The sequence below is a fragment of the Danio rerio genome, chromosome 1 (assembly GCF_049306965.1).
Source record: "Danio rerio strain Tuebingen ecotype United States chromosome 1, GRCz12tu, whole genome shotgun sequence".
NCBI classification, from domain to species: domain Eukaryota; kingdom Metazoa; phylum Chordata; class Actinopteri; order Cypriniformes; family Danionidae; genus Danio; species Danio rerio.
The window spans coordinates 58495001-58520000 of record NC_133176.1 but is presented as its reverse complement, the minus strand read 5'-3'; the positions used below and the strand labels follow the sequence as shown (position 1 = coordinate 58520000).

At 37.8% G+C, this 25000-nt stretch overlaps 1 protein-coding gene across 1 annotated transcript in view; it reads left to right on the top strand.

Annotated features, from left to right (window-relative positions):
• Nucleotides 1–25000, top strand: part of vps54 (VPS54 subunit of GARP complex) — a 32754-nt gene that overhangs the window by 6852 nt on the left and 902 nt on the right. Inside the window, 19 exon segments of the mRNA NM_001130776.1 lie at nt 1696–1777; nt 1888–1922; nt 3677–3808; nt 4493–4878; nt 5949–6075; nt 11977–12084; nt 12170–12222; nt 14748–14844; nt 15234–15616; nt 18499–18622; nt 18750–18931; nt 19681–19796; nt 20604–20667; nt 20860–20965; nt 21590–21677; nt 22012–22133; nt 23411–23491; nt 23591–23698; nt 24093–24187. Of these exon segments, the coding sequence (NP_001124248.1) occupies nt 1696–1777; nt 1888–1922; nt 3677–3808; nt 4493–4878; nt 5949–6075; nt 11977–12084; nt 12170–12222; nt 14748–14844; nt 15234–15616; nt 18499–18622; nt 18750–18931; nt 19681–19796; nt 20604–20667; nt 20860–20965; nt 21590–21677; nt 22012–22133; nt 23411–23491; nt 23591–23698; nt 24093–24187 (2489 nt within the window).

Here is a 25000-nt window from a genome sequence, read left to right as displayed (position 1 = left end):
ACACACACACACACACACATCAATAATTCACACACACAGAGAGTCCTGAAACTGCCTCACAGACAGCACTACATACAGTTCAAGGCAAAATTATTCACCCTCCTGTGAAATATATTTGTTCTTTTTTTAAATATCTCTCAAGTGATATTTAGCAGATGGAGGAAAATTTCACAGTAATTTTGATAATATTTTTTCTTTTGGAGAAAGTCTTATTTTATTTTGGCTAGAATAAAAGCAGTTTTTAATTTTTTAAACCCATTTTAAGGTCAATATTATTAGCCCTCTTTATCAATATTTGTTTTTTTAATTGTCTACAAAATAAACCACTGTTATACAGTGACTTGCCTAATTGCACTAACTTGCCTAATTAACCTAGTTAAGCCTTTAGATATCACTTTAAGCTGAAGACTAGTCTCTTGAATACTAATATCTTAAAAAAGATTATTTACTATCATCATGGCAAAGATCAAATAAATCAGTTATTAAAAATGATTTATTAAAACCATTATGTTCAGAAATGTGTTGAACAAATCCTCTTGGGGGAAAAACTATATAAAAGAATTAATTTATATGAATATTAATGATAGCTAAATAAAAAAATACTACTTTAATGACTAAAATAATGACAAAAGCACTTTAAAAAGTAGCAAACATTACAGTAATACACTCGTTTAGCTCTCATTTCTGCTCTAAATGTTAATTAAAGTTATTCAAATGCATCTCAGTAATTGAAATAAAATTCTTTATTTGAATGATTATCGGATTAAATGGAAGTTACAAATGTTTCTTGGGAAACAAAGTGAAATAAAACAGTCCTGAATTAAAATAATACTGAAAAAATGTAAAAGATGTTATGCCAGAATGTGAGATTTAGAGATTAACAGTTTTATTGATTCTCAGGCAAATTTCAGAATGCAAAACAGAATAAAGCTCTGTAAAGAATTAACAGTTTACCCTATTAACCCAAACTAATCAATAACTACGCTTTTAAGGTCCCGACTTGGCTGTCATTAAATGCAAATAAAGCCTCCATCTTTATATAATAAAGAGAAAATTTGAATAAAATACAATAAAATAAAATAAATAGGTAAGTTTATAGAATGTGAGATTTTTAAGGCTGTTAGACAAGGATATCAGATGTCCTTCTGTGTACTTTGATGGATGTTTTAAAAAATAGCTAAATAAAAAGCATAAGAAACCAAGAAAGGTCCCGACTTCTGCCAGAATCAAATCAAAATCAAATCAAACATGTTAATTTTTCTCAAGAAAAAAAAAGTTAAAACTGAGTCATTTTCCTTCAAACCACTGTACATTCTTTTACAGGAAAATTTGTGTTTATTTGTTTTACAATTATTGGTTTTGCTTTATTTTACATTAAAACATATTAATAAAACAATGTTGTTCATTCTGTTCAAATTTTTTTTTTATAAAAAAAAAAAAAACCCTACAAAAAGTATCGATAAAAGAACCCTCAAAGTACAGAACCGATAAGTGGCATTGATAAAAGTAGTAATAAGATTCAAACCTTAACAATACCCATCCCTATTCATGACTCTTGGTTTTCCGCCGAGTGTCTCCTGCTAAGGAAAAACCCTCAGCGTTTACTCCAGAAGATCTGCTTTTGGTTCTATTCGTTGAAGATGTGTTATAGAAAATCCACTTAATGATTGTATGTGTGTGTTTTGTGTCTCTCAGAGGGAGAAGATTCACGAGCGCTGCAAGAACATTTGCCCAAGCAAAGACGATCTGTCAGTGTCCAGCATCACTAATAATCACGGTACTCTTTACTTCACTTCCAGCACATATTAAATCAGTGTGTGTCCATGTGTGGAGAATGTTACATTTCTGCATATAAAGTGATTTGTAATGTGTGTGTATTTTTTGTAGAAAAAGCCCGAGCTGAACTGGAGCAGGTGCCCAAGGTGAGAATGAAGATTATCACATTTTACCTTCAGATTGGGGCTGCACATAATTGGAAGAAAACTGATATTGAGATATTTTTTATTGTTCTGTGATTAAATATTGTGGTAAATACAGTTTCACAAGATAGTTGAATTGCACTATTTGACGATTTAACAGTTTCCAGGTACAAAAATTGAATAATCACAATGCAAAAATGCTTTTCTTACTTTGCTTTGTCTCATTTCTAGTCAAAATATCTATAAAAAAATCTTAGATCAAGTAAAAATATTATTCTGTTTTAAAATTAAGATGAAATAAAGCAAAATTAAAAGTTTTTCCTTAAAACAAGCACAATTTCAGCTAGTGGGTAGGTTAAATTATCTTGTTTTCACTTTTAAATGTAAATATTTGGACTAGAAACAAAGACAAAAAAAAGTTTGTTGCATAAATTGTATAAATACAGCGATTAAATACAATTCTCTAGCTAGTCAACTATGATCCAGACATAACATTGCATATCTTGTGACGTGACTATTGCAGATGCGCACTTTGCCATATCGATGCTGAAGTGATATATTGTGCAGCCCTGATTCAGAAGTATACATCAACATTTTTTGCCCCCTATGAATTTTTTTTAAAATGTTTTTCTAATGTTTCCCAAGTGATGGGAATCACAATATTTCCGATTAGTTTTTTTCTTCTGGGGAAAGTCTTATTTGTTTTAGTTTGGCTGGCAAAATATTTTTTATAAAAACTGCTGTGGTCAACATTATTGGCCCCCTCAAGAAATAGTTGTTTTTGATCGGCTACAGAACAAACCACTGCTGTCAAATGACTTGCCTAATTACCTTAACTTGCTTAGTTAAACCTAATATAAGTGAAGTTTATTTATAAGCTAATTTCGAGAGGATCATGTGCTTATGATTATCCATGGCTTGTCTCGCATTAGTCAACAAATGATCCACAATCAGATGATTTTTAATTCACTATAAATAACCACAGTTTCTTACCACAGCCATCTTCATCTTGAACAATTCCCTCTTCCACCCCTACTCCTCCTCCCTTTTCCGTGACATGGCAGTGGTTAGCACTGTTGCCTCACAACAAGAATGTCACTGGTTCAAGTCCTTACCAGGCCAGTCGACATTTCTGTGTGGAGTTGACATGTTGTCCCCATGCTTGCGTAGGATTCCCCTGGGTTCTCCGGTTTCCCCCACAGTCCAAAGACATGCGCTATAGGTGAAATGATCAATCCAAATTAACACCATAAATGAGCTCTTAGTCAGTGTATCTCTCCATAGCAGTCCCAAATTTGCCATAAGCCATAAATAAGCAAGGTAGTCCTTGAAATCTACCTAAGCTCAAACTCCCCTTTTGACCTGCAAACGAGAGGGGACCCCGGGCTCAAGGATCTTCTGAGCTCAGCGCTCTCTCCTGGGACAGCATGCCAAACAAGCTTTACAATCAATCATCAGCTAACTGTGAACTCTTGAATTTCACTTTAATAATAGTATTAGTATCTTGCACAATAACTAGGATAATATCATGTATTCTCCCGATAGTGAACACAAAGGAAATGAGTTATGTGTAAATATGTGTTGCAAAAACTTAATTAAACAGCATTTGGGAAAATTTGAAAAATAATTAATATTTCACTGCATGGCTAAAAACTTTGTCTTCAATTGTTTGTATTTTAAAAGAAATGAATTATTTTCTAACTTGAGGAACTGTGAATTGGTCAGTAAGATGTGTTTCTGCTTTTTACTTTCTCCAGATCTTCATGAAGCCGGAGTTTGTGTTAAATGATCCCGCCACCTTTAATGCTGTGTTGCCGTGGTCTCACTTCAGCGTCGCCGGGGGAAAGAATAGCAGAGATGTTGCATCATCACGGTTACTACAGGAAAAGGTGCCAATCTCTGATTATCTGGCAACGTAACTGATCACCATCAGTCAGTTAATTTTTTTTTTTTTGTAATTTATAATTTTTTAAATTGATTAGTACTTAAATTTTTTTATATTGTTTCAAAAGTTATTTTAGTTTTAAATTTTTATACCTAGGTTATTTTAGTATATCATGTTAAACTATTGTTTTCTGTGGCTTAAATAACCTTAAACAAGTCTTAAAGGTGCTGTGTGTACGTTTGGTTCTTTCTAAATCATAAAAATATCATCTTATGTTTGCAGATATTTAAAAAAAGATGCTTAGTGAACAACAATGCTAAAGTCAGTTTGTGTCATCAATCTGGCAACCTGTACGTGTGTCAAGTTGTCGGAGAGGCCGGGTTAAAAAAATCTTTTATTTGTGATTTAATGTACTATAATAACATTAACTAGAACTTAAAAAGGCCATTTCAGAATACACAGAAGGTTTCACTCAGCGTAGTACAATATCTTCAAGAAAGCATAAGAAAAAAATTGATTAAATAAAATAATGTATGTAGAAGCGTGTAGACTCCACAACTCTGCATACGCCAAACCAATCAAGCCTTTATTTTGAATTCAGACTGCAATACCTATTACAACCACTAGGTGTCAATCCTACATACTGCACCATTCATTTTCTGTGTACTGTGTGTATCTGTGTGTGTAGTTGAGTCATTATCTGGACGTGGTGGAGGTGAGCATCGCTCGTCAGATCTCTCTTCGCTCTGAGGCCTTTTTCCACGCCATGTCGTCTCAGCACGAGCTGCAGGACCAGCTGCGCGAGACAGCGGACGCCGTGGCTAAACTCCGCGCCCGAACCGCTGCCATCGACCGAGTGATGTGCCGTGGGCCACTGCGGGTGCTACGCGACGCTCTCACGCGCAACAACTGCATCAAACTGCACAACAAGCTGAAGCTGATGGCGGCCGTGCACCAGACGCAGCCCACCGTACAGCTGCTGCTCTCCACCTCAGAGTTTGTGGGGGCGCTAGAGCTCATCGCCACCACCAAAGAAGTGCTGCAGCAGGAACTGCAGGGCATTCACAGCTTCAGGTGCGCGCATACACATGCTCTCTACACTATGCATGGGATGATAACCGGTTTCCAGGTTTACTACGGTTTGGGTTTTCTGCTATACCGTTCTTAAGGTATACTTATTTATTTATGTATAAATATTTCGTATATCAGCTAATAATTTCAGCGTTTATTTTTCCTGGTTAACATCATGAATTTTCATAGTGATTAATAATGTTTTTTTTTTTAATGTTGTTCTGGCCTTTTGGCTGAGGTCAGGAAAGTGTGGTTGCATGCTTTATCTTCAGTGGTCATGCCCCCGAATGGGTAATATATTGGTTAATATAATTAGATTGTATAACACACTATAGCTGCGTCTCAAATGGCACACTATACACTCATGCACTATGTACTTATGCACTTACACATTCAACAGGATAGTATATACATGTAGTAGCGTCCCAAATGGAACACTAATGGTTATTCACTAAGCGGAAATGCAAACCGTTTCCCTGATGACGTTTGACGGTCGCCAAATCAGTGAAATAAACGACCGAATTATCAAATAATACCTGACGTGAGTATTGCCGCATTCACCATCGGGAGGCGCTATAATCACTCTCGTAGGAGAATTTTGCTTTCACTATCCAAAATAAATAAAGTTATCCAACATGTGCGTCCGATAGCTCCGCCCCTTCCACTACGTAAGCAAGCCTGCGGTCGTTGAGTGCGTGAAGTGTCCATCATGACACACTTCATTTTAGCGGCTGAATGAGTGCATCATCCGGGTAATTACAGTGCACTTATTATTTCACTTATTAGTTTTCAGTGTGAACACACTACTTACACTATTTATACCACAAAATGGCATAGAATAGAGCATAAGTTTGCGATTTGGGACGCAGCTTATGACTGTGTGTATTTGGTGATTGCTCCACATTTTATATAGCCCTGAAATTCAATGTTTTATTCATTTTTAATGTTTATTTATTTAAATATGGGCAAAATATTAACTTGTAATCATTATTTTTTTTTATCAGTGCCATGATCATTGTGTTGCCCAATATTTGTCATTTTATTAAAGCGCGTGTGTGTGTGTGTGTCTGAAGGCATCTGGGTTCTCAGCTGTGTGAGATGGAGAGGCTGATCGATAAGATGATGGTGGCGGATTTCTCCACTTATGCTCAGAGTGACCTCAGCCGAACCTTTGAGGAGGACGGTCAGGTGCTGGAGAAGGTCAGACAGCGATCACGCATGATTCTCCATCATCTTAATGAAATAAGAGTCCACTAGGCCTTACATGGTTTATTAAAGGGCAAAAATCACTTTTTTAAAAGTTTTAAACACAGTTGTTTGCCTACAGTCTAAGAATATAACCAGGTACTAATGGTAGAAATTAGTTAATTGTATATTTTTTATAGTCACACTTGATAAAAACAGTCTGCAGAAACACAATAGCCCCTTTCACACAGTGATACCGGTAAATATCTGGAAAATTTCCGGAACGACTTTACCGGTATTTTCAAAAAAGCGCTGTTCACACAGGCGAGGACGTTACGGAAATTTTCCGGAAAAGAGCATTCACACATCCATTCCAAAATAGCGGTAAATTCTGACATCATTCACCACAAATGAGCTTTAAACGGCTGCGCTTGTATTTGTAAACATTTGACTAAATTACAAACTCTGTGGATGATCAATTTTGTGAACAACTTTCGCAGGATCACTTTCACATGTCGAGATGTTCATAATATGTGCGTGTGCTGGCGCTCATAGGCGCACGCAAAGCTTGAAGGTAAACAAACAACGGCTTATCATAAGCATCTCATCGATGATTATTTACACAGTTGGCATTAGGAAGAACATATAAACGTGATCTGACTATCTTCTAGCAGCTAAGTGTGTCTGGAAAAATATTCAAAGGCGTTTATCCTCACAAACCGCACGGACGTAAATGCGTCTGACTGTTGTGATTGGCTAAAGCAGACGTCTCACGTCAGCACGTTCTAGACGTGCACGCGCTTATTACGGGAATCTTCCTTCTGCATTCACACAGCGCAGCATTCCGGCAAATTGCCGGTAATGTTACAACTTCTCTTTCCGGAAAATAGCCAGAACGAATTTACCGGTATTTTCAAAAAGGACCTGTTCACACATACAACCTTTCCGGAAAATTGCCGGTAATTTTCCGGAAAGGTCTGTATGTGTGAAAGGGGCTTTTGATTGACATTCTCCCTTTGCGCATGTCATCAGAGGGGGAAAGCCCCGCCCACTACTGACCATCTCTTTCTCATTAGCATAGGACATTAGTCTTGTTTTTGAATCTGCCAATATGCTGACACACAGGCATCTGTAACTCCGCCCTCTTTTAAAAATAGTACAATCTCATTTGAATTAAAAGTGACAGTCACCAAAATGACACAATTAGGATCAGAGCCTAAAAGGGTCAGTTTCAGAGAGTTAGAAAACATTATTTGTGTGCTATTTTGAGGTGAAGCTTCGCACACACACTCTAGAGACATATTTCCCATCTTGTAAAGAGAAGCATAATAGATCCCCTTTAAATAACTAGTTATTTAATCCAAGCGTATTTGTTCAAGACGGCTTAAATTGCTTTAGTTCTTTTAACAGCCACAAGAGGGAGACAAAAACCAAAATACAGAGAGAGAGAGAGAGAGAGAGAGAGAGAGAGAGAGAGAGAGAGACAGTGCGTTTGTACAACTTCTCTTTTCTAACTGTTGCCACTTTGCCACTTGTATTTTAGGCCAGTTTGTTGTGACTAGTTTCTAACATCTAGCTACAGAATGCAATGCATTTCTTTACTATTTAAAAGTACAAGGTGCTGATACACAAACAGGTCAGTTAATCTGGATAAAATGTACAAATCCTATAATAATAATAAATAAAAAGCACACTAACAAAGCTCCTATATTCAAATCAGATGTATGGCAATATATTCAATTCAATATAAGTTTATTTATAGCACTTTTTACAATATTTATTGATTCAAAGCAGCTTTATAAAAGGTGCACATTGTTGCATTACAATCAATTAAGTTAAAGCTACAATCAAATATTTCAAGTTACATTCAGACATGGTTAACCTGCAATTTTATAGCATACAGGTGAAGTCGTGTACATGTTTGATGAAGTGTATTTGTCCTCGATGGTTGGCATCATTTCTTTGTATTGTATGTGTTTATATATATATATATATATCATAAATGTACATATATTCAAAATACAGCAGTTTACTTCATCATCATCACTTTCTGCTGCTTTTCCGGGGCCGGGTTGCGGGGGCAGCAGTGTTAGGAGAGAAAGCTAGACTTCCCTCTACCCAGACACTTCTTTCAGCTCCTCTGGAGGGATCCCGAGGTGTTCCCAGGCCAGCCGAGAGACATAGTCCCTCCAGCGTGTCCTGGGTCTTCCCTGAGGCCTTCTCCCAATGGGACATGCCTTGAACACCTCCATAGGTAGGCGTCCTGGAGGCATCCGAAACAGATGCCCGAGCCACCTCAGCTGACTTCTCTCGATGTGGAGGAGCAGCGGCTCTACTCTGAGCTCCTCCCGGGTGACAGAGCTCCTCACCCAGTCTATAAGGGGGCACCTTGCCACCCTACGAAAGAAACCCATTTCGTCCGCTTGTATCCGAGATCTTGTCTTTTCAGTCATGACCCAAAGCTCATGACCATAGGTGAGAATAGGAACGTTGATTGACCGGTAAATCGAGAGCTTTGACTTTCAGCTCAACTCCTTCTTCACCACAACGGACCGGTACATCGACCACATTACTGCTGCATCTGCACCATTCCACCTGTTAATCTCACGCCCCGTCCTTCTCTTATTCGTGAACAAAACCCCAAGATACTTGAACTCCTCCACCTGGGGTAAGGACTTGCCTCCAACCTAGAGATGGCAAGCCACCTATTTCCGGTGGAGCACTATGGCCTCGGACTTGGAGGTGCTGATTCTCATCCCAGCCGCGTCACACTCGGCAGCAAACAGCCCAATTACTAATTTGCACATATGTGTTCAGCTATATTTACTGTGATATGTTTATGCAGTGTATGTTCATATTTAGACATGTTACATTTCTCTATGAGCCCCAAAACAGACAATTAATCACATTAATGCAATGATTTATATTGATTAGTTATTAAAAGTAAATAAAATGTAATTTAATTATTCGTTCGCCAAATATCATAATGCTTCCAGCCCCTACCGTCCACAGTATCACAGCACAACATAACCCAATCCATCAGAAATCAATATAATGAGATGATTTGAGCTGAAGAAAGGCTTATTATCTCAATGTTAAAACATTTTTGCTACTTAATAATTTAATCAAAACCAAAATGTTTTAGAATTTGTTTTAACAGAAATGTCAAATGAGCAACGTAACACTTTATAATGTATATACTATCACTTTTGATTAATTTGATGTATTTAAATTAACCCTACACCCAGTGTTTTAATAGTAATGTAAAATAAATAAGATCAGAACACAAATCTATTGTCACATTAAGCAGAATCTGTCGCTGAATGCCATTGATGAGCTTCTGTTGTTGTTTCAATATCATCACGTCGCCCACAGGCAGACCACAGCAATGCTCTCCATATTCCCTGTGTGTGTGAATCAGGTCATGTGTGTGTGTTGGTTTGAGGTTTATGTTATGTGGGATCTTCTCATACAGATAACAAAGCAGCCTGCGGCGTCTGGAAAGGTTGGTCTTGTAAGTCTGAGTACCGCGCCGGCGAACCAACCAAACCGCCGACTGCTTTTACATCCTGAATGAAACTACACAGTCACAATGGGCCAAATAAGACTTATTCAAATCAGAAATCAAATCAGGAGGATGTCTGCAGAGTGTAATTCATCCGCTTGGTATGCAAATTTGGAGTTGATGATCTAAAAGTTTAAGCATGTTTCTGGATGAAGGTCAACCAATGAATTGGAAATGTTATAATCAATAATTTGGAAAGGTTGGAAGTTTTGTGTCCAAAAAAAAAGGAGAATTACTAGAAAAATGGCACAGGATGTCAAAAATAAGGCAGACTGAATTTTTCTAAACACTATTTTTTGTGTTTTTGGTTTGATTTGATATTTTTTGTTGTTGTTGTTGTGTTTTAGAGGAAAAATCCATCTCACTGGACAGCATATGATTTTTATGCACAATCTGACAGGATCAGATTTATTCGAATCAGAAATCAAATTAAGAAAATCTCTTTAGTTTAAACCTAATTTGCTTGTGATGTGATTGTAAATTTGATCTCATGGATAATGGTATTTCCATCCAAAGGTTAAAATGTAGCTTAAATAGGAAAAATCGTAAAATTGCTTTAAATTTGGAAGGATAAACATTTTGAGTTTTAAAAAAAGCTGGTGAATTCCTAGAACAATGGTGCAAGTTGTCATTAGTACAAGTGACCGACTTTGGCTAAACACTAGTTTATTTGCACATCAAGGAATTTAATGTTCATTCATCATAGCTTGAGAACATATTGTTGGAAAAACTATTTCCATTGCACTTGAGAGCATGTGATTTTTATGCACAATTTTTATTCAAAACAGAAATCAAATCAAGAAAATCTGATTAGCATGAAATTAATTTACTTATAAATTTGATCCTGTAATTATGATGTTTCCATACAAAGGTTAAAATCCAGCTTAAATTGGAAATATCTGAAAATTACATCTCTAAATTATGAAGAATAAACATTTTCGGTCTAAAAAAGCTGATAATTTTCTTAGAACAACGGTGCAAGTTGACAATAGTAAAAGTTGAAAGACTGAAGTTGGCTAAACACCATGTGCATTATTTTGCACATCAAGGAATCAACAGTTCATTTATTGTAGCTTAACAACATATTGTTGGAAAAAATATCCATTGCACTTGAGAGCATATGATTTTATGCACTATTTTTCATGATCAGATTTATTCAAGTCAGAAATCAAATCAAGAAAATCTTATTAGCATGATATTAATGTGCTTATAAATTTGATCCTGTAATAATGGTGTTTCCATTTAAAGGTTAAAATCTAGCTTAAATTGGAAAATCATACATATAGTTTGGGAATAAGGCTCTATTTTCAGCTGTCTAACACCATTGATTTTATTAAAACTGCTGGAAACATTTATCCTACTCACTTACAGTTGAAGTCAGAATTATTAGTACCCTCTTGAATTTCTTTTTTCTTCTTTTTTTAAATATTTCCCGAAATGATTTTTAACAGAGCAAGGACATTTCCAAAATATGTCTAATAATATTTTATTTATTTATTTATTTATTTTATTTTTAATTTTTTAAATAAGTCTTATTTGTTTTATTTCAGCTAGAATAAAAGCAGTTTTTAATTTTTTAAACACCATTTGAAGGTCAATATTATTAGCCCCTTTAAGCTATTTTTTTTCTCAATAGTCTACAGAGCAAACCATCATTATATAATAACTTGCCTCATTACCCTAACCTGCCTAGTTAACCTAATTAACCTAGTTAAGCCTTTAAATGTCACTTTAAGCTGTATAGAAGTGTCTTAAAAAATATCTAGTCAAATATTATTTACTGTCATCATGGCAAAAATAAAATAAATCAGTTATTAGAGATGAGTTATTAAAACTATTATATTTAGAAACGTGTTGAAAAAAAAATCTGCTCTCCGTTAAACAGAAATTGGGGAAAAAAATTAACAGGGGGGCTAATAATTCTGACTTCAGCTGTATGCATATTTCTATGCGCATTTTCAAAATGTTTATGCATCTTGGTGTTTCCATCAAGCATATTTTTTATAAACCAATATGCCCATAAAAATAAGCCAAATATTATAAAACCAAAATAAATAAACCGAATATCAACCAAAATACCCGTAAGAGTAGGTGGATGGAAACAGAGCCTTTAGCTGAACAACAACATGCTTATATGTGCATCAAATAATTTAAAAAGAAATCCCGCAGTAAATGTTTTCACTATAATTTATTCTCATCTTACTGTATAAAAAGAAATCATCCAATACAATCAAGAACTTATGATACTTAAGCACAATTTAATATTTTACATGCATATTTATCTATTGTTTTTATGTAATATCCAAAAAAGTGCATAAAAGGCTTTTGTGTGTGTTTTTCTTGCATTCCAGGATCGCTTGCAGTCTCTAGTCTTTGGGCTGTTGCGGCAGAGGAAGCTGGATTTCCTGGACATCTACAGTGAAGAGATGATCCGCGCAGCTAAAAACGTGGTCCGGCAGGTAAAGCAATTAGTACATGAGTTAAAAAGAGTGTATGGTGAAGCCAGGAGTGAATGTTTCAGTGTAATCCCGTTTCTCCCTGCAGTGTGTTGTGAAGTCCCTGTCTCAGGTCAATGAGGTCGACGCAGACACTGTCAGGTGAGTTCACTTCTCTATAAATCCCACATTTCTATAATAATCACTAGCCGAGTTTACATCTTAAAGGTGCTGTATGTAAGTTTTGGACTCTTCTAATGCATGAAAATGCCATTATATGTTTGCAGATATTTCAGAAACATGCTAAGTGAAATATGTTTATCTGAAAAACAACACTGAAGTCAGATATTCTGCTTTGAAAGTGTGTTTTCTGTACCGGAACGGCTGTCGTTGTTTTGTTCCCTTTAACCTAGCCAATGCTACTTTAGCCAATTATATTGACCAAATTTTATTAAAGAAATTACCATTAGATCCTAAGATTTTGATCCTGGGTATATTTCCTGTCAGCCCTCTCTTACAAAGCAAAGAGGTCAGATTCATAAACGTGTATTTTACAATTATTATTGCTCTTAATTGGAAAAATATAAATGAACCTAGAATAGGAAAGTGGGTTAAAGAAATGGAATCGCATATGTCAATGGAAAAGATCACGTACATTATCAAAAAGAAACAAAATGTGTTGGAAGATATCTGGAGACCTTTTAATAACTTTCTAAAGTACAATGTAAATGTTGACGGTCTACTACAACTAGAATAAGCTTAGGAATATGGGAAGTATCATGGTCTAAACAGACTCAGGAAACACTCTCTACCAGATTTAAACATATCCCCGCCTTTTTTTCTCTCTCTTCCCCTTTTTTATTATATTTATTTATTTGTTTATTTGTTTTTATTTTATTTATTTATTATTATTATTTTATTTATTTTATTTTATTTATTTATTATTATTATTTAACTTATTTTATTTCATTTTATTATTATTATTTTATTTATTTTATTTTATTTGTTTATTTGTTTTTATTTTATTTATTTATTATTATTATTTTATTTATTTATTTAATATTATTATTTTATTTATTTTATTTCATTTATTTATTATTATAATTTTATTTATTTTATTTATTTATTATTATTATTTTATTTATTTTATTTATTTTATTTATTTTATTTATTTATTTATTTATTATTATTTAACTTATTTTATTTCATTTATTTATTATTATTATTTTATTTATTTTATTTTTTTATTTGTTTTTATTTTATTTATTTATTATTATTATTATTATTTATTTATTATTATTATTTTTATTTATTTTATTTCATTTCATTTATTTATTATTATTATTTTATTTATTTTATTTTATGTGTTTATTTTTTAAGGGAATGGGTTGTTGGGAGGGAGAATGGGGGGTAAAAAGTTTGCTGTGCCTTCATGATTATTGTTCTGTAATTGTGTAATCTGTTGTGAAATGCAAATTGAAAAAAAAAAAAGTAATAAATATATTGTACTTTAGCCAATTATGTTTTAGCACTCCGGGTTGCCTTGGTGGAAAACAGCGTATTTCATTCAGTCTGTCAGAAAAGCTCTGAAAGCATACGTCTGTGGCCAAAATGTGACCTCCGGTAGAAAGTAGCAGACTCCGAAATGAGATGCAGATTTAGAGTTCCTCATGAGGTTATTAATTAGCAAGTAATTTGAATGTTATGAACATAAACATTAGGTGAGCAGGTGACATTGTAACCGTGTGTCCTAGCAACACGCTTTATGACGAGATATGCAGTGATAAGCAATTTGGCTGTTTGCTCCAGACGAAACACAACAGAAATTGAAATACAGCCATTCAGTATGGAATAAAATCACTGTCATAAATGTTTCGTGCGTAAATAAAATTCATGCATCTGTAATTTTAAAATCAAAAAGAAAAACGGAGCATGCAGTTCCAAAATCTGCAATTAGAACAGACACCGATACGACATTTTCTTTGTCTGTTTGTATATGACTGATGAATTTATGAAAGGTGTACATTACAAAGACGAAATACAGTTTCAACACGGACACGACAACCTGATTACGAGTACAAATCAAACAGCGCCACTCCACTGTCAAAACTACATCACCGCTGTCACAGGCATTAATAATCAAGCAGTTTTGTTATTCCCTCTTTGAGAAATGTCTGTCATGAGCTGTAATAAAGGTTGAGACTTAATGAGGTCCGTTTTTGCTGTGTTTTTTGGACAATTTACAGAATCAATCATTAAGATTAGGCCGAGGATAGTGAGCTTAATGTAAGTTAATGTTACAGGCAGCGTGCGCAGAGTTTCCATAATTACAGATGCGTGAATTTTATTTACGCAGGAAATATTTATGACAGTGATTTCATTCCATATTCAGAAGCACAGAATATGCACTCACTCAGGACAAGATCAGATTTATAATCTATTTAATACATATAAACCCTCTTTAACATCATTAAATGTAGATGCTGAATCACTCTCGTGTGCGTTTAGTTCTAAAGTTCAATTTCAAACAGTTTATTTTATTTTCAAGATCTGCTGCTGCTATCATTAGTAATGCAATAAATGTGATGTAAAATAGCATTCAAACTCACATTGTCAGCATTTAACACTGAATAGAGCACATGAGGGGTACCACAGAGGTTTACTGTGTGTTTGTGTGTGTGATGCAGGATTCATGAACAGATGCGCTTGATGGCGTTTCATCATTGGTTTGATCTGCTGCTGGATATATTTGAACACTTCATTCTGTTCCTCAAGAGGATCAAGGCAAGTTCATATTTGCATGTAGGGAACACACTTAATCACTGACATGCCCTTCCTACTTCAAGACGCTTCTAATTTACTTGCCCTTGAGCTCATTTGATGCCCCTGAGCTCAACCACTCTTACTGGCAGAGCTGCCAGAAAACAAAACGCTATTGGCTGTTTTTTAAAAAGAGGAGGGGCTACTCTGTCCTGCCATCTCTTCATGTTTCAGATGAGATTACGACTAACATTGAATAAAAAAAATTCCAAAGCGCTTTATTGAACCTTTAAGAGCATATCAATAAATATAGTTAATAACAACAACAACAAAGCAAGTAATGATCCATTTAAAAAGAAAAATAGCATTACCATAGAGATATGTTTGCATGCTAACACTGTTTTTTTTCTTAGGCGACGCTCAGTGTCATCCGTAATGTTGTTCTGGAAGTGCTGGACAGCAGCCAGAGGAGTCGACTAGCGGATGCCACCACAGCAACCAGTCATCCAGATGGCAGAGTAAATGAGGATGAGGAGGAGGAGTCAGGAGGCCCCGCCCTTCATCCAGGAGAGGCGGAGCTTGCGTACCTCACTCACGAGGGTTTGTTCATCAGTGACGCTCTGAATGATGCAGAGCAGCGCAGTGTTACAACAGCAGCACAAACACAGACCAGAGCACAGACGCCGCGCGCAGACGCCTGCGGGAGCGACTCGGCCTCCGCAACCACTGAATCCTCCTCCAGCAGGGAGCACAACTCCAACACTACCTCCTGCCTGCCTGTAGGGGCCGCTGCGCTGTGAGTCAACAAACACGCTGTATATATTCATCCGTATGGAGTCTGTCAGATTATGATTGTTTTTAAAGCGGTGGTTCCAAACCTTTATGAGTTTATTTAATTGTGTTAAAATGGAGGAAACTGATAGTCATTGACATTTTAGTAGGTTTAAAAAAATAAAATAGTGGCTAGCAGTTTCAATAATTCTTTAAAATATCTTCATTCAAAAGTTCACACTTAAATGAATCAGTTGAATGAATTAAATGAATCGACTATAACAGCACACTTGGCATGCTGTCCCGGGAGAGAACCCTGAGCTCGGAGATGGATCAGCCCAAGGTTCCCGCCTGGTCAATGAGCATTAGTAGGGATACGAGATCAGGTATTTTTTGAGAGCCCCCAGTTAGTTTGCTTTTTACCTATACTTTGGTTAATAAGGTGGTTCTATAAGAATCAATTCAGTATGTATGCGTTAAGTGCTTGTGACTGCGATTACAATTCGCTTATGTCATGTTTTTAGACTGTGGGAGGAAACGGGAATACTTGGGGCAAACCCACACAAACTTGGGGAGAACATGCAAACTCCGCTCAGAGAGTGCTGACTGGCTCAATTAGAACTTGAACCTTTGACCCTCCTGCTGAGGGGCAGCAGAACCAGCCACTAAGCTGCCGTGTCGCCTGATCCTAGAATTGAGGAGGAGGGAGAAGGAAAGGATAGAGTGGGGGTTTCCAAAAACATAGGGAAGTTTAGTCAGGATATTTATAGTAATTTTGGAGTGATCTGATTGGCTAGCTGATGATTAACGATAAGGACCAGCTGTAGTCAATTGTATCACATGCTCCTCTCGAAATTAGTTTGTGAAACTTCACTTTGTGTTTAACAAAAGAAAGAAACAGGTGATTAAATAGAATCAGGACAGAATTGGTAAATAGACATCCAGCGGTGCGATTCGTGCCAATGTAACGGTGCAAATTGAGTGTTTTGTGTGTTTGATGTCCTTAACACCATGAATCGCTCAAGTTGGAAAATCTGAAATTTAGCGGACATTCACACCGCGTTAATCAGTCAGGAGCTTACTCTAGTATGGGTGTGATTGTGATGTAGCGCCTGTTGTTGGTGTCCTGAGGGGGAAATCATCCTACTGACACCAGACAACAGCTCATCAAACTACAAAGATATATACACTAGATATCGCATAGGGACCCTGAGCATGTGTCAATAGCGCTGCCACATTGGTACAGTGCTCCCAGGACAAATATCATTTAACTGCACTAGTCAAGACAGCGTTATTACGTTAAGATGCGGGACTTTAGCGCTGTCTACGGGTGTAGTAACGAGCAAACAAAGACAACAAAGCACAAAGGCAGAACATTTCATAGGTAAGATGAAGTTTTTTTCTGTTCTGAACTTTTGTGCTAATCAGGTCACGTTATTGATGATAACAGTCTCTTACTGCATTCACCATACGGCAAAGCAGCTCCAACTCGCACTAAACTCTCAGCTTATGCTAGTTTTGTTGAATAAAATCAGCAAACAATGCAAAAGAAATATGACAACGAGATGCTGCACTGCCAGAAACTTGTATTATTGTCGGCTAACGTTAGTGAAAGAGTCGTTCAGGGGATTCATTCACAGAGGAATCGCTCCCTCCGTCAGTATGAGAAGTGAAAGCAGGAGAGGAGCTGTGTTTCAGGACATGATTAGATCAAATTTAACAGGGAGGGTGGAATAGCACATTTCTGTACACACAAACACAAGCTTTTTGTCAGGAATGCCCGTGCAGTCACTGATCCATCAATGTAGAAAAGTGATGTAAAATTATAATTTTCGTAATTAGAAAAAAAATACATACTAACATCCAGGAAAACTCCCGATCACAGATATATGTGTATATGTGTATATTTCTGGCTTTGGATGGCCACAGTCCTCCACTGTACCTTGGTCCCACATTCATTTCAAAGGAGCGCTACCCTGTAGCAAGAGGGCGGCGCTATTGACGCATTCCGTCCAATAGACAACAATAGGCCAGGCGACATCTAATGTATACATCTATGATCAAACTAGGCTCAGCTCAGTCAGAAGCACAGCTTAAAGCCTCCATCATCCAGGTATAGTTTCTGGAGGTGTTGATGAACTCACAGAGCTGAAGCACCTCTGAAAGGGGCTTGTCAACTCAGACATGGCGCAGAACAAATCTATGCTGTTTTTCAGCCTTCCTAAAGCACATAAAGCACAGCTATTCTCTTAATAAAATCCATGTTAGCCATTTACCAATGAAGCTGAAGTCACCGGGCAGACGGAAGCCCTGCACATGACACCAATCTGCATCTATTGTGAAGCGAATTTGATGCACGAATGAAGCGAGTAAATTCAAAATGTTTAAGCAAATAATTAGATGCATGAACACACATTTTAAAATATTTATTAACAGTTTTATTCTGCAGGGATGCTTTAAATTCATTAAAGTTTATGATGTTACACTATATAACATCATATAATAAGTATAATAAGTCTGCCCACAATTTAATCTGAAATTCTTAAGGCTTGTTGTGTAATGCAAACAAGCCTTTTTCATTTCCATTATATATACCATATATAAGCTTTTTTTTGCTGTTTAATCTTGATGTAAAACAACAACAATGTACTGAACTTCACTGTAATGTGAATTGTAATGAATGAATGTAAATTTTAATTAATGCTGTAGTAATTTTTCGTCCAGTGGTGAGAAATTGGAAGTGAATTTGCTCATTTGTAATATTATATCGCAATGCTAAAAACCCTCAAAACATTCTTTTCATGCAAAAATAAGACAATTTCCCCTTATTTATGACCTATAAGTTTATTTTGTGTGTGTGCTGGTGTGAATAAACATCTGACAGACACTGCTTTTAACATGTCCTAGTGAGGACGTCATGCCGTCTGATCTGGAGTTGGGTCGAGTGGCGAATAATGTTCAGGAGCTGCTGTATGCAGCGTCAGACGTCAGTCACGACCGCTGCGTCAAAGTGCTGATGACCAGAGCCAAGGTGAACACCTCACTGCAGTCAGCACACACCTCTGCACACCTTTTGCCACAATGTTTTTTAATGTAGGGTTGCTTTCATGTATTAGTCTGCATAATACAGATTGTGTGTGTGTGTGTGTGCTCTGCAGGACGGCTCTCTAGAGCGCCTGAGCTCGTCAGAGTTTGTCTGTTTGAGTCAGGCCGTGGAGTCGTTTGTCAAAGACACTGAAGAGCTGTGCGGCAGGCGCAGTGTCAGCCTGAGGGGGGCGCTGCAGAGTCAGGCCAACCGCTTCGTACAGAGATTCCACGAGGAGCGCAAGACCAAACTCAGGTAATGCATCAAGTCCCTTCCAAGGAAAGTCTGTTCACTCTTCTATGCATATTTGCAACACCCATTACGCAACATTACTGCTAAAGGCTGATTTATCCTTCTGCGTCAAACGCCGGCGTATGCTACGGTGCTGACGCATAGCCCTTCGCCGTGGCCGTCGGCATCGCTGACGTGTATCTCTCAAAAAATGTAACTACACGTGGCAACAACGCGTAGCGCAAGCTCTGTGATTGGTCGGCTTGGTAGCGCTGACAAGTCTGGGCGGGACCGAGAGCCGCGTGAATGGCGCGAGCCTGATGGAGCGATTGTTTACAAGTGTGGAGTCCCGTGAAGGAGCTCCGGATGGAAAGTTTTGTTTTGTGTTTACCTAAGTTGCTGCACGTCCGTTGGTTCCTGCCTCAAAATGAGCGAGTTTGAGCCACTTGTACATCCCGGAAGTGTTCAGGAAAAGCAAAAAAGCAGCAAAGAAACTCGACACAGAGGAACATTTACACCTCACTGCCAACTAGCGTTTCGGAAGTGTTATTGCAGACCAACAGAGACAGCGCGCAGAAGTTTAAATGCACAGCTACGCACGTTGCATGCGCCGTGGGTCACGCCGGTCACTTGACGCAGAAGTATAAACCAGGCTTAATGTTCTGCCATATGTAATCTGCACTGTAGACTTTACCAAACTGTACTGAACTGAACCACTCGGTGTAAATGAGGCATTAGTCAGAATGAGTGTTTATATGTGTGTTTGTGTGCAGTCTGCTGCTGGATAATGAGCGCTGGAAACAGGCTGAGGTTCCTGCTGAGTTTCAGGATCTGGTCGACTCCATCGCTGACGGACGAATCTCTCTGCCTGAGCGCAAACACAGCAGCGGTAAAACACCTTCATTACTGGAGTCGTTTACTATTCATTATTCACTCATTTATTTATATGGCTGTGTAAATAAATAAATAAACAACTTGTCATAATTTATTAATTAAATATATCTATATATAATAAAAAACAGTATTAAGTCTATTCACATTAATTTTGTAGTAAATTAAAATATGATTTTATTAATTTCAGGTTTATATGTTTTCACGGATGGGATTAGCGTGTTTATTTGGGTTGTTTGATAATAACATGTAAAATTTAGTATATAATAATTATAATATGAAATACAATAATGCACAATTGAATAGTAGTAGTACTAGTAATAATATTAATAATAGCGATAATAATAATTGTATTTATTTATTTTATTTTAATTTATTTTAAGAAACCTTTAATTTACAATAAATGTACTACATAATAATGATAATAAAATGTAATAATACAAATTTAAATAGTAGTAATACTAATGCTACTAGTAATAATAATAATTACATTTTATTTCACTTAAAGGGGGGCAGAGGGGAGTCCGATTTAATTTTTTTTGCTGCTGATCGCATAATTGCCTTTTTATTATTGAGTTTTAAAGTTAAATAAGTTTATTTTTTAACATATTTATACATTTCTGTATTAATAAATTGCTTAATAATTATAATAAACAATAATAAGAGTACTATTGTTTATAGTCGTTTCATAGCTTTATTTAGCTGCTCACATCCCTCATTTATTGCATCATTATATTTCTATTTAATTAATTACATTTTAATGAATGTTGAGTTAGTTTGGTGAAGTGTGTGTTGTGTGGCTCAGGGTCCGAGGACAGGAAGCCCACTGAGTTTCTGTGTGTGGACGGACAGAAGTATGCGGTGGTCGGGTCAGTTTCAGTTTCACGTTTTATTTCACCTTTTAGTTTCCCTTCGTGACCCTTAACATGTCTGTCTGTCTGTCTCTGTGTGTGTGTGTGTGTGTGTGTGTGTGTGTGTGTGTGTGTGTGTGTGTGTGTGTGTGTGTGTGTGTGTGTGTGTGTGTGTGTGTGTGTGTGTGTGTGTGTTCGTGTGTTCTACAGGACGGTACTGCTGCTGATCCGCATGTTTCTGGAGTACTGCCAGTGTGTGAACGACATTCCCTCCATCACCACTGACATCATCACACGCCTCGCCGACCTGCTCAAGGTGTGTGTGCATGCGCATGTGTCTGTGTGTGTGAGAGTCTGTTTATCTTTTTTGATGTGTGTGTGTTTGTGTGTGCGCATGCATGTGTTTTTATCTGTGTCAGTGTGCGCTTGTGTGTTTGTGTCTTTCTGTGCATATGTCTGGGAGTGTGTGTGGGGGTTTTTTTGTGTGAGAGTGATTGTGTGTGTATATGCACAGACACGTCTGAGTGTGTGTTTCTTTCTGTGTGAGTGAGTGGGTTTGTGTGCGTTTAGAGGGATTTTGTTTGTTTGTGTGTGTGTCTGCGTTTGTAAATAATTTTTTTTTGTGTGTGTGTGTGTGTGTGTGTGTGTGTGTGTGTGTGTGTGTGTGTGTGTGTGTGTGTGTGTGTGTGTGTGTGTGTGTGTGTGTGTGTGTGTGTGTGTGTGTGTGAGTGAGAGTAATTTTGCATGTGCGTGTTTGAGTGTGTGTGGATGTTGAGCTACAGGCTGCAGATGTGAGCACTGTCTGACAGGTTTTAGGTGTCTGTGTGAGAGTTATTGTGTGTGTGCTGTGAGTGCATGCGTGTGTGCATATGTGAGTCTGTGAGATGTTGAGCTGCAGATGTGAGCACTGTCTGATAGGGTGTGTTGTGTGTGTTTCCAGCACTTCAACTCTCGCTGTTGTCAGCTGGTTCTCGGTGCTGGAGCTCTGCAGGCTGTGGGACTCAAAACCATCACCACCAGAAACCTGGGTAAGAAAACCAGCATCTACAGTGAGATTCATCCACAACAACACACTGATCATGACACAATATCTGCCTGTCGCTGTCGCTTTACTCTCTCATGCTCTGTTCACACCAAATGCAGAATACTGCGTCACTTGCTTTACTTTGTTTTTCCATTAATCAAATCGTGATCGTGTGTGTGTGTTTGTTTGTTTGTTTGTGTGTGTGTGTGTGTGTGTGTGTGTGTGTGTGTGTGTGTGTGTGTGTGTGTGTGTGTGTGTGTGTGTGTGTGTGTGTGTGTGTGTGTGTGTGTGTGTGTTTGTTTGTTTGTGTGTGTGTGCGTGTGTGTGTGTGTGCTCAGCTCTGGCATCTCGCTGTCTTCAGCTGGTGGTTCACTACATCCCTGTGATCAGAGCACACTTTGAGACGCGACTGCAGCCCAAACAGTACAGCATACTGAGACACTTTGACCACATCACCAAGGTACACACACACACACATCACTAAGCAAAGCACAGACTCTCAGACAAACACACCACCAAGGTAAAAACACACAAGAATATAATCTCACGCACACACACACATCATAAAGGTAAACATGGACTCTCACACACACACATACACACTCAGCACATCACCAAGGTGAAATAATACAAAAAAACTGGCACACACACATACAAACATAACGACACACTCAAACACGCATACAGACACACACACACACGCAAACATACACACTTGCATACAGATACACTCAAACACACACACTCCCAAACATACATGTGCTCAAATATATACACACACAAACCCAAACACATCACCAAGGTTAAAACACACACATACATGCATGTGCACAATAAAATACAGACATTCAAACACACACACACACACACACACACACATAAGAAAGGTAAACATGGACTTTCACTCTCACACACACACACACACTCACTCTCATGCACATCACCAAAGTGAAATAATACAAAAAAACAGGCACACACACATATACAAACATACTGACACACTCAAACACGCATAAAGACACAAGAACACACTGGCATACATACACACTGACATACAGACACACTCAAACACACACACTCCCAAACATACATGCGCTCAAATATATACACACACACACACCCAAACACATCACCAAGGTTAAAACACACACATACATGCATGTGCACAATAAAATACAGACATTCAAACACACACACACACACACACATAAGAAAGGTAAACATGGACTTTTACACACACACACACACACTCTCATGCACATCACCAAAGTGAAATATTACAAAAAAACAGGCACACACACTCAAACACAAGAACACACACGCATACATACACACTGACATACAGATACACTCAAACACACATACAGACACAAGAACACACACGCATACATACACACTGACATACAGACACACTCAAACACACATACAGACACAAGAACACACACGCATACATACACACTGACATACAGATACACTCAAACACACATACAGACACAAGAACACACACGCATACATACACACTGACATACAGATACACTCAAACACACACACTCCCAAACATACACAAACTCAAATATATACACACACACACACCCAAACACATCACCAAGGTTAAAACACACACATACATGCATGTGCACAATAAAATACAGACTATCAAACACACACACACACACACACACACATGTCATGCATGCTAGTGTTGTGATGCTAACAGCGATGTGTGTTTCTCTGCAGGACTATAATGACCACATCGCAGAGGTCTCGGCTAAGCTGGTGGCCATCATGGACAGTATGTTCGAGAAGGCTCTGTCTAAGGTCAGTCTCTGCGCTGGTATATTAATATTATTATCATCATTATCATCATCACTATCACTGCAGCTGTGTGTGTGTGTCTGTGTGCGTGTGTGTGTGCAGTATGAGGTGAAGGCGCCGATGCCGTCTGCGTGTTTGCGTAACGTGTGTAAGCAGATGCTGAAGATGCACGAGGCCATTCATGAGCTGCTGCCGGAGGAACAAACGCAGGTCAGACACACTCACACACATGTTTGTTTTTGTGAATTGTGGGGACATTTTCCACTGTACAATCTGTATTTTCTATCGCCCCCACCCCTAAACCCAGCCCTCACAGGAGACTGTGGACAGTTTCACCTCCTGTAAAACTCATTGTGTGTGATCTATAAGCTGTATGAGAAGTGAAGATATGTTGTCCTCATATTTGACCATTTTCTTGTAATACCTTTGTCATAATGCAGATGTGTGTCCTCATATGTCACAAAACATGTCCACATACACACACACGCACACACTGATACTGGAGCCAGCTGTGCAGAGAGAGAGGTTTACTCTGTGTTCGTGTGTGTGTGTGTGTTTGTGTTTGTGTGTGTGTGTGTGTGTGTGTGTGTGTGTGTGCGCGCAGATGCTGTTCCTCAGGATAAACGCCAGCTTTAAGCTCCACCTGAAGAGACAGTTGTCACGGCTGGGGGTCAGCAATGATGGAGGACCACAGAATGGGTGAGAGATTCAGCTGTGATTATTACACACATACACACACACATTTATGCCAGACAAAGAAGTGTAAGATACTGTTGTTGTTTTTTATTTTAGAAATGTATTTATTAAGAATTTATTTGGGATTTTTTCTCTACTATATTTCTTTAGAGGGCCATGAAACCCCCTGGTTTAGCAGGGTGTTTTCACACCTCTACTTTGGAAAAAGTCCGAAAAGTGGGCGTGTCCAGCTCTGTTTAGGGCAAATACACACACACACACACACAGGGGAGAAAGTGATGGTGTTTACATGGACATCTGTAGTCGAATTATTTGCTAAATTATTAAATGGTGGACTTTAACTGCAGTTTGGCTCTTTCATTCAGGGAATTCATTCATGTCCCTCACGACAAACGAGATATTTGATTCGATGAACTGCTCTAAGCGTGTATTTTTCATGCAATGTTTGATACCGCACGGCGAATGAGAGAAAAAAAACCCTCCGCATTTCCTAGAAACTTGGATGCACACGGCAGGTAGTGTCAGAAAGCCGCGTGTGTTATTCCGGTGACAAAATGCGGTGTAAATCCTACACGACGGTAATAGTTTGATTGTGGTGCTAACATGTTTACACTCGGTGTAATAGTTAGTTCGACAACAAAGAGCACTGGTCGCTCACTTACTAAATCTGTTGAGACGGGACAATCCACAGCAACTAGAGCCGCGTCTGTATTAAGAGGAGACGAGCAGCGAATCCGGATCTCATGATTTGCAGATGAGAAAAGCTCTCGGGTAAACAATGTTCCTCAGTCACGTAAGTTATTGTTGTCGAGCGTC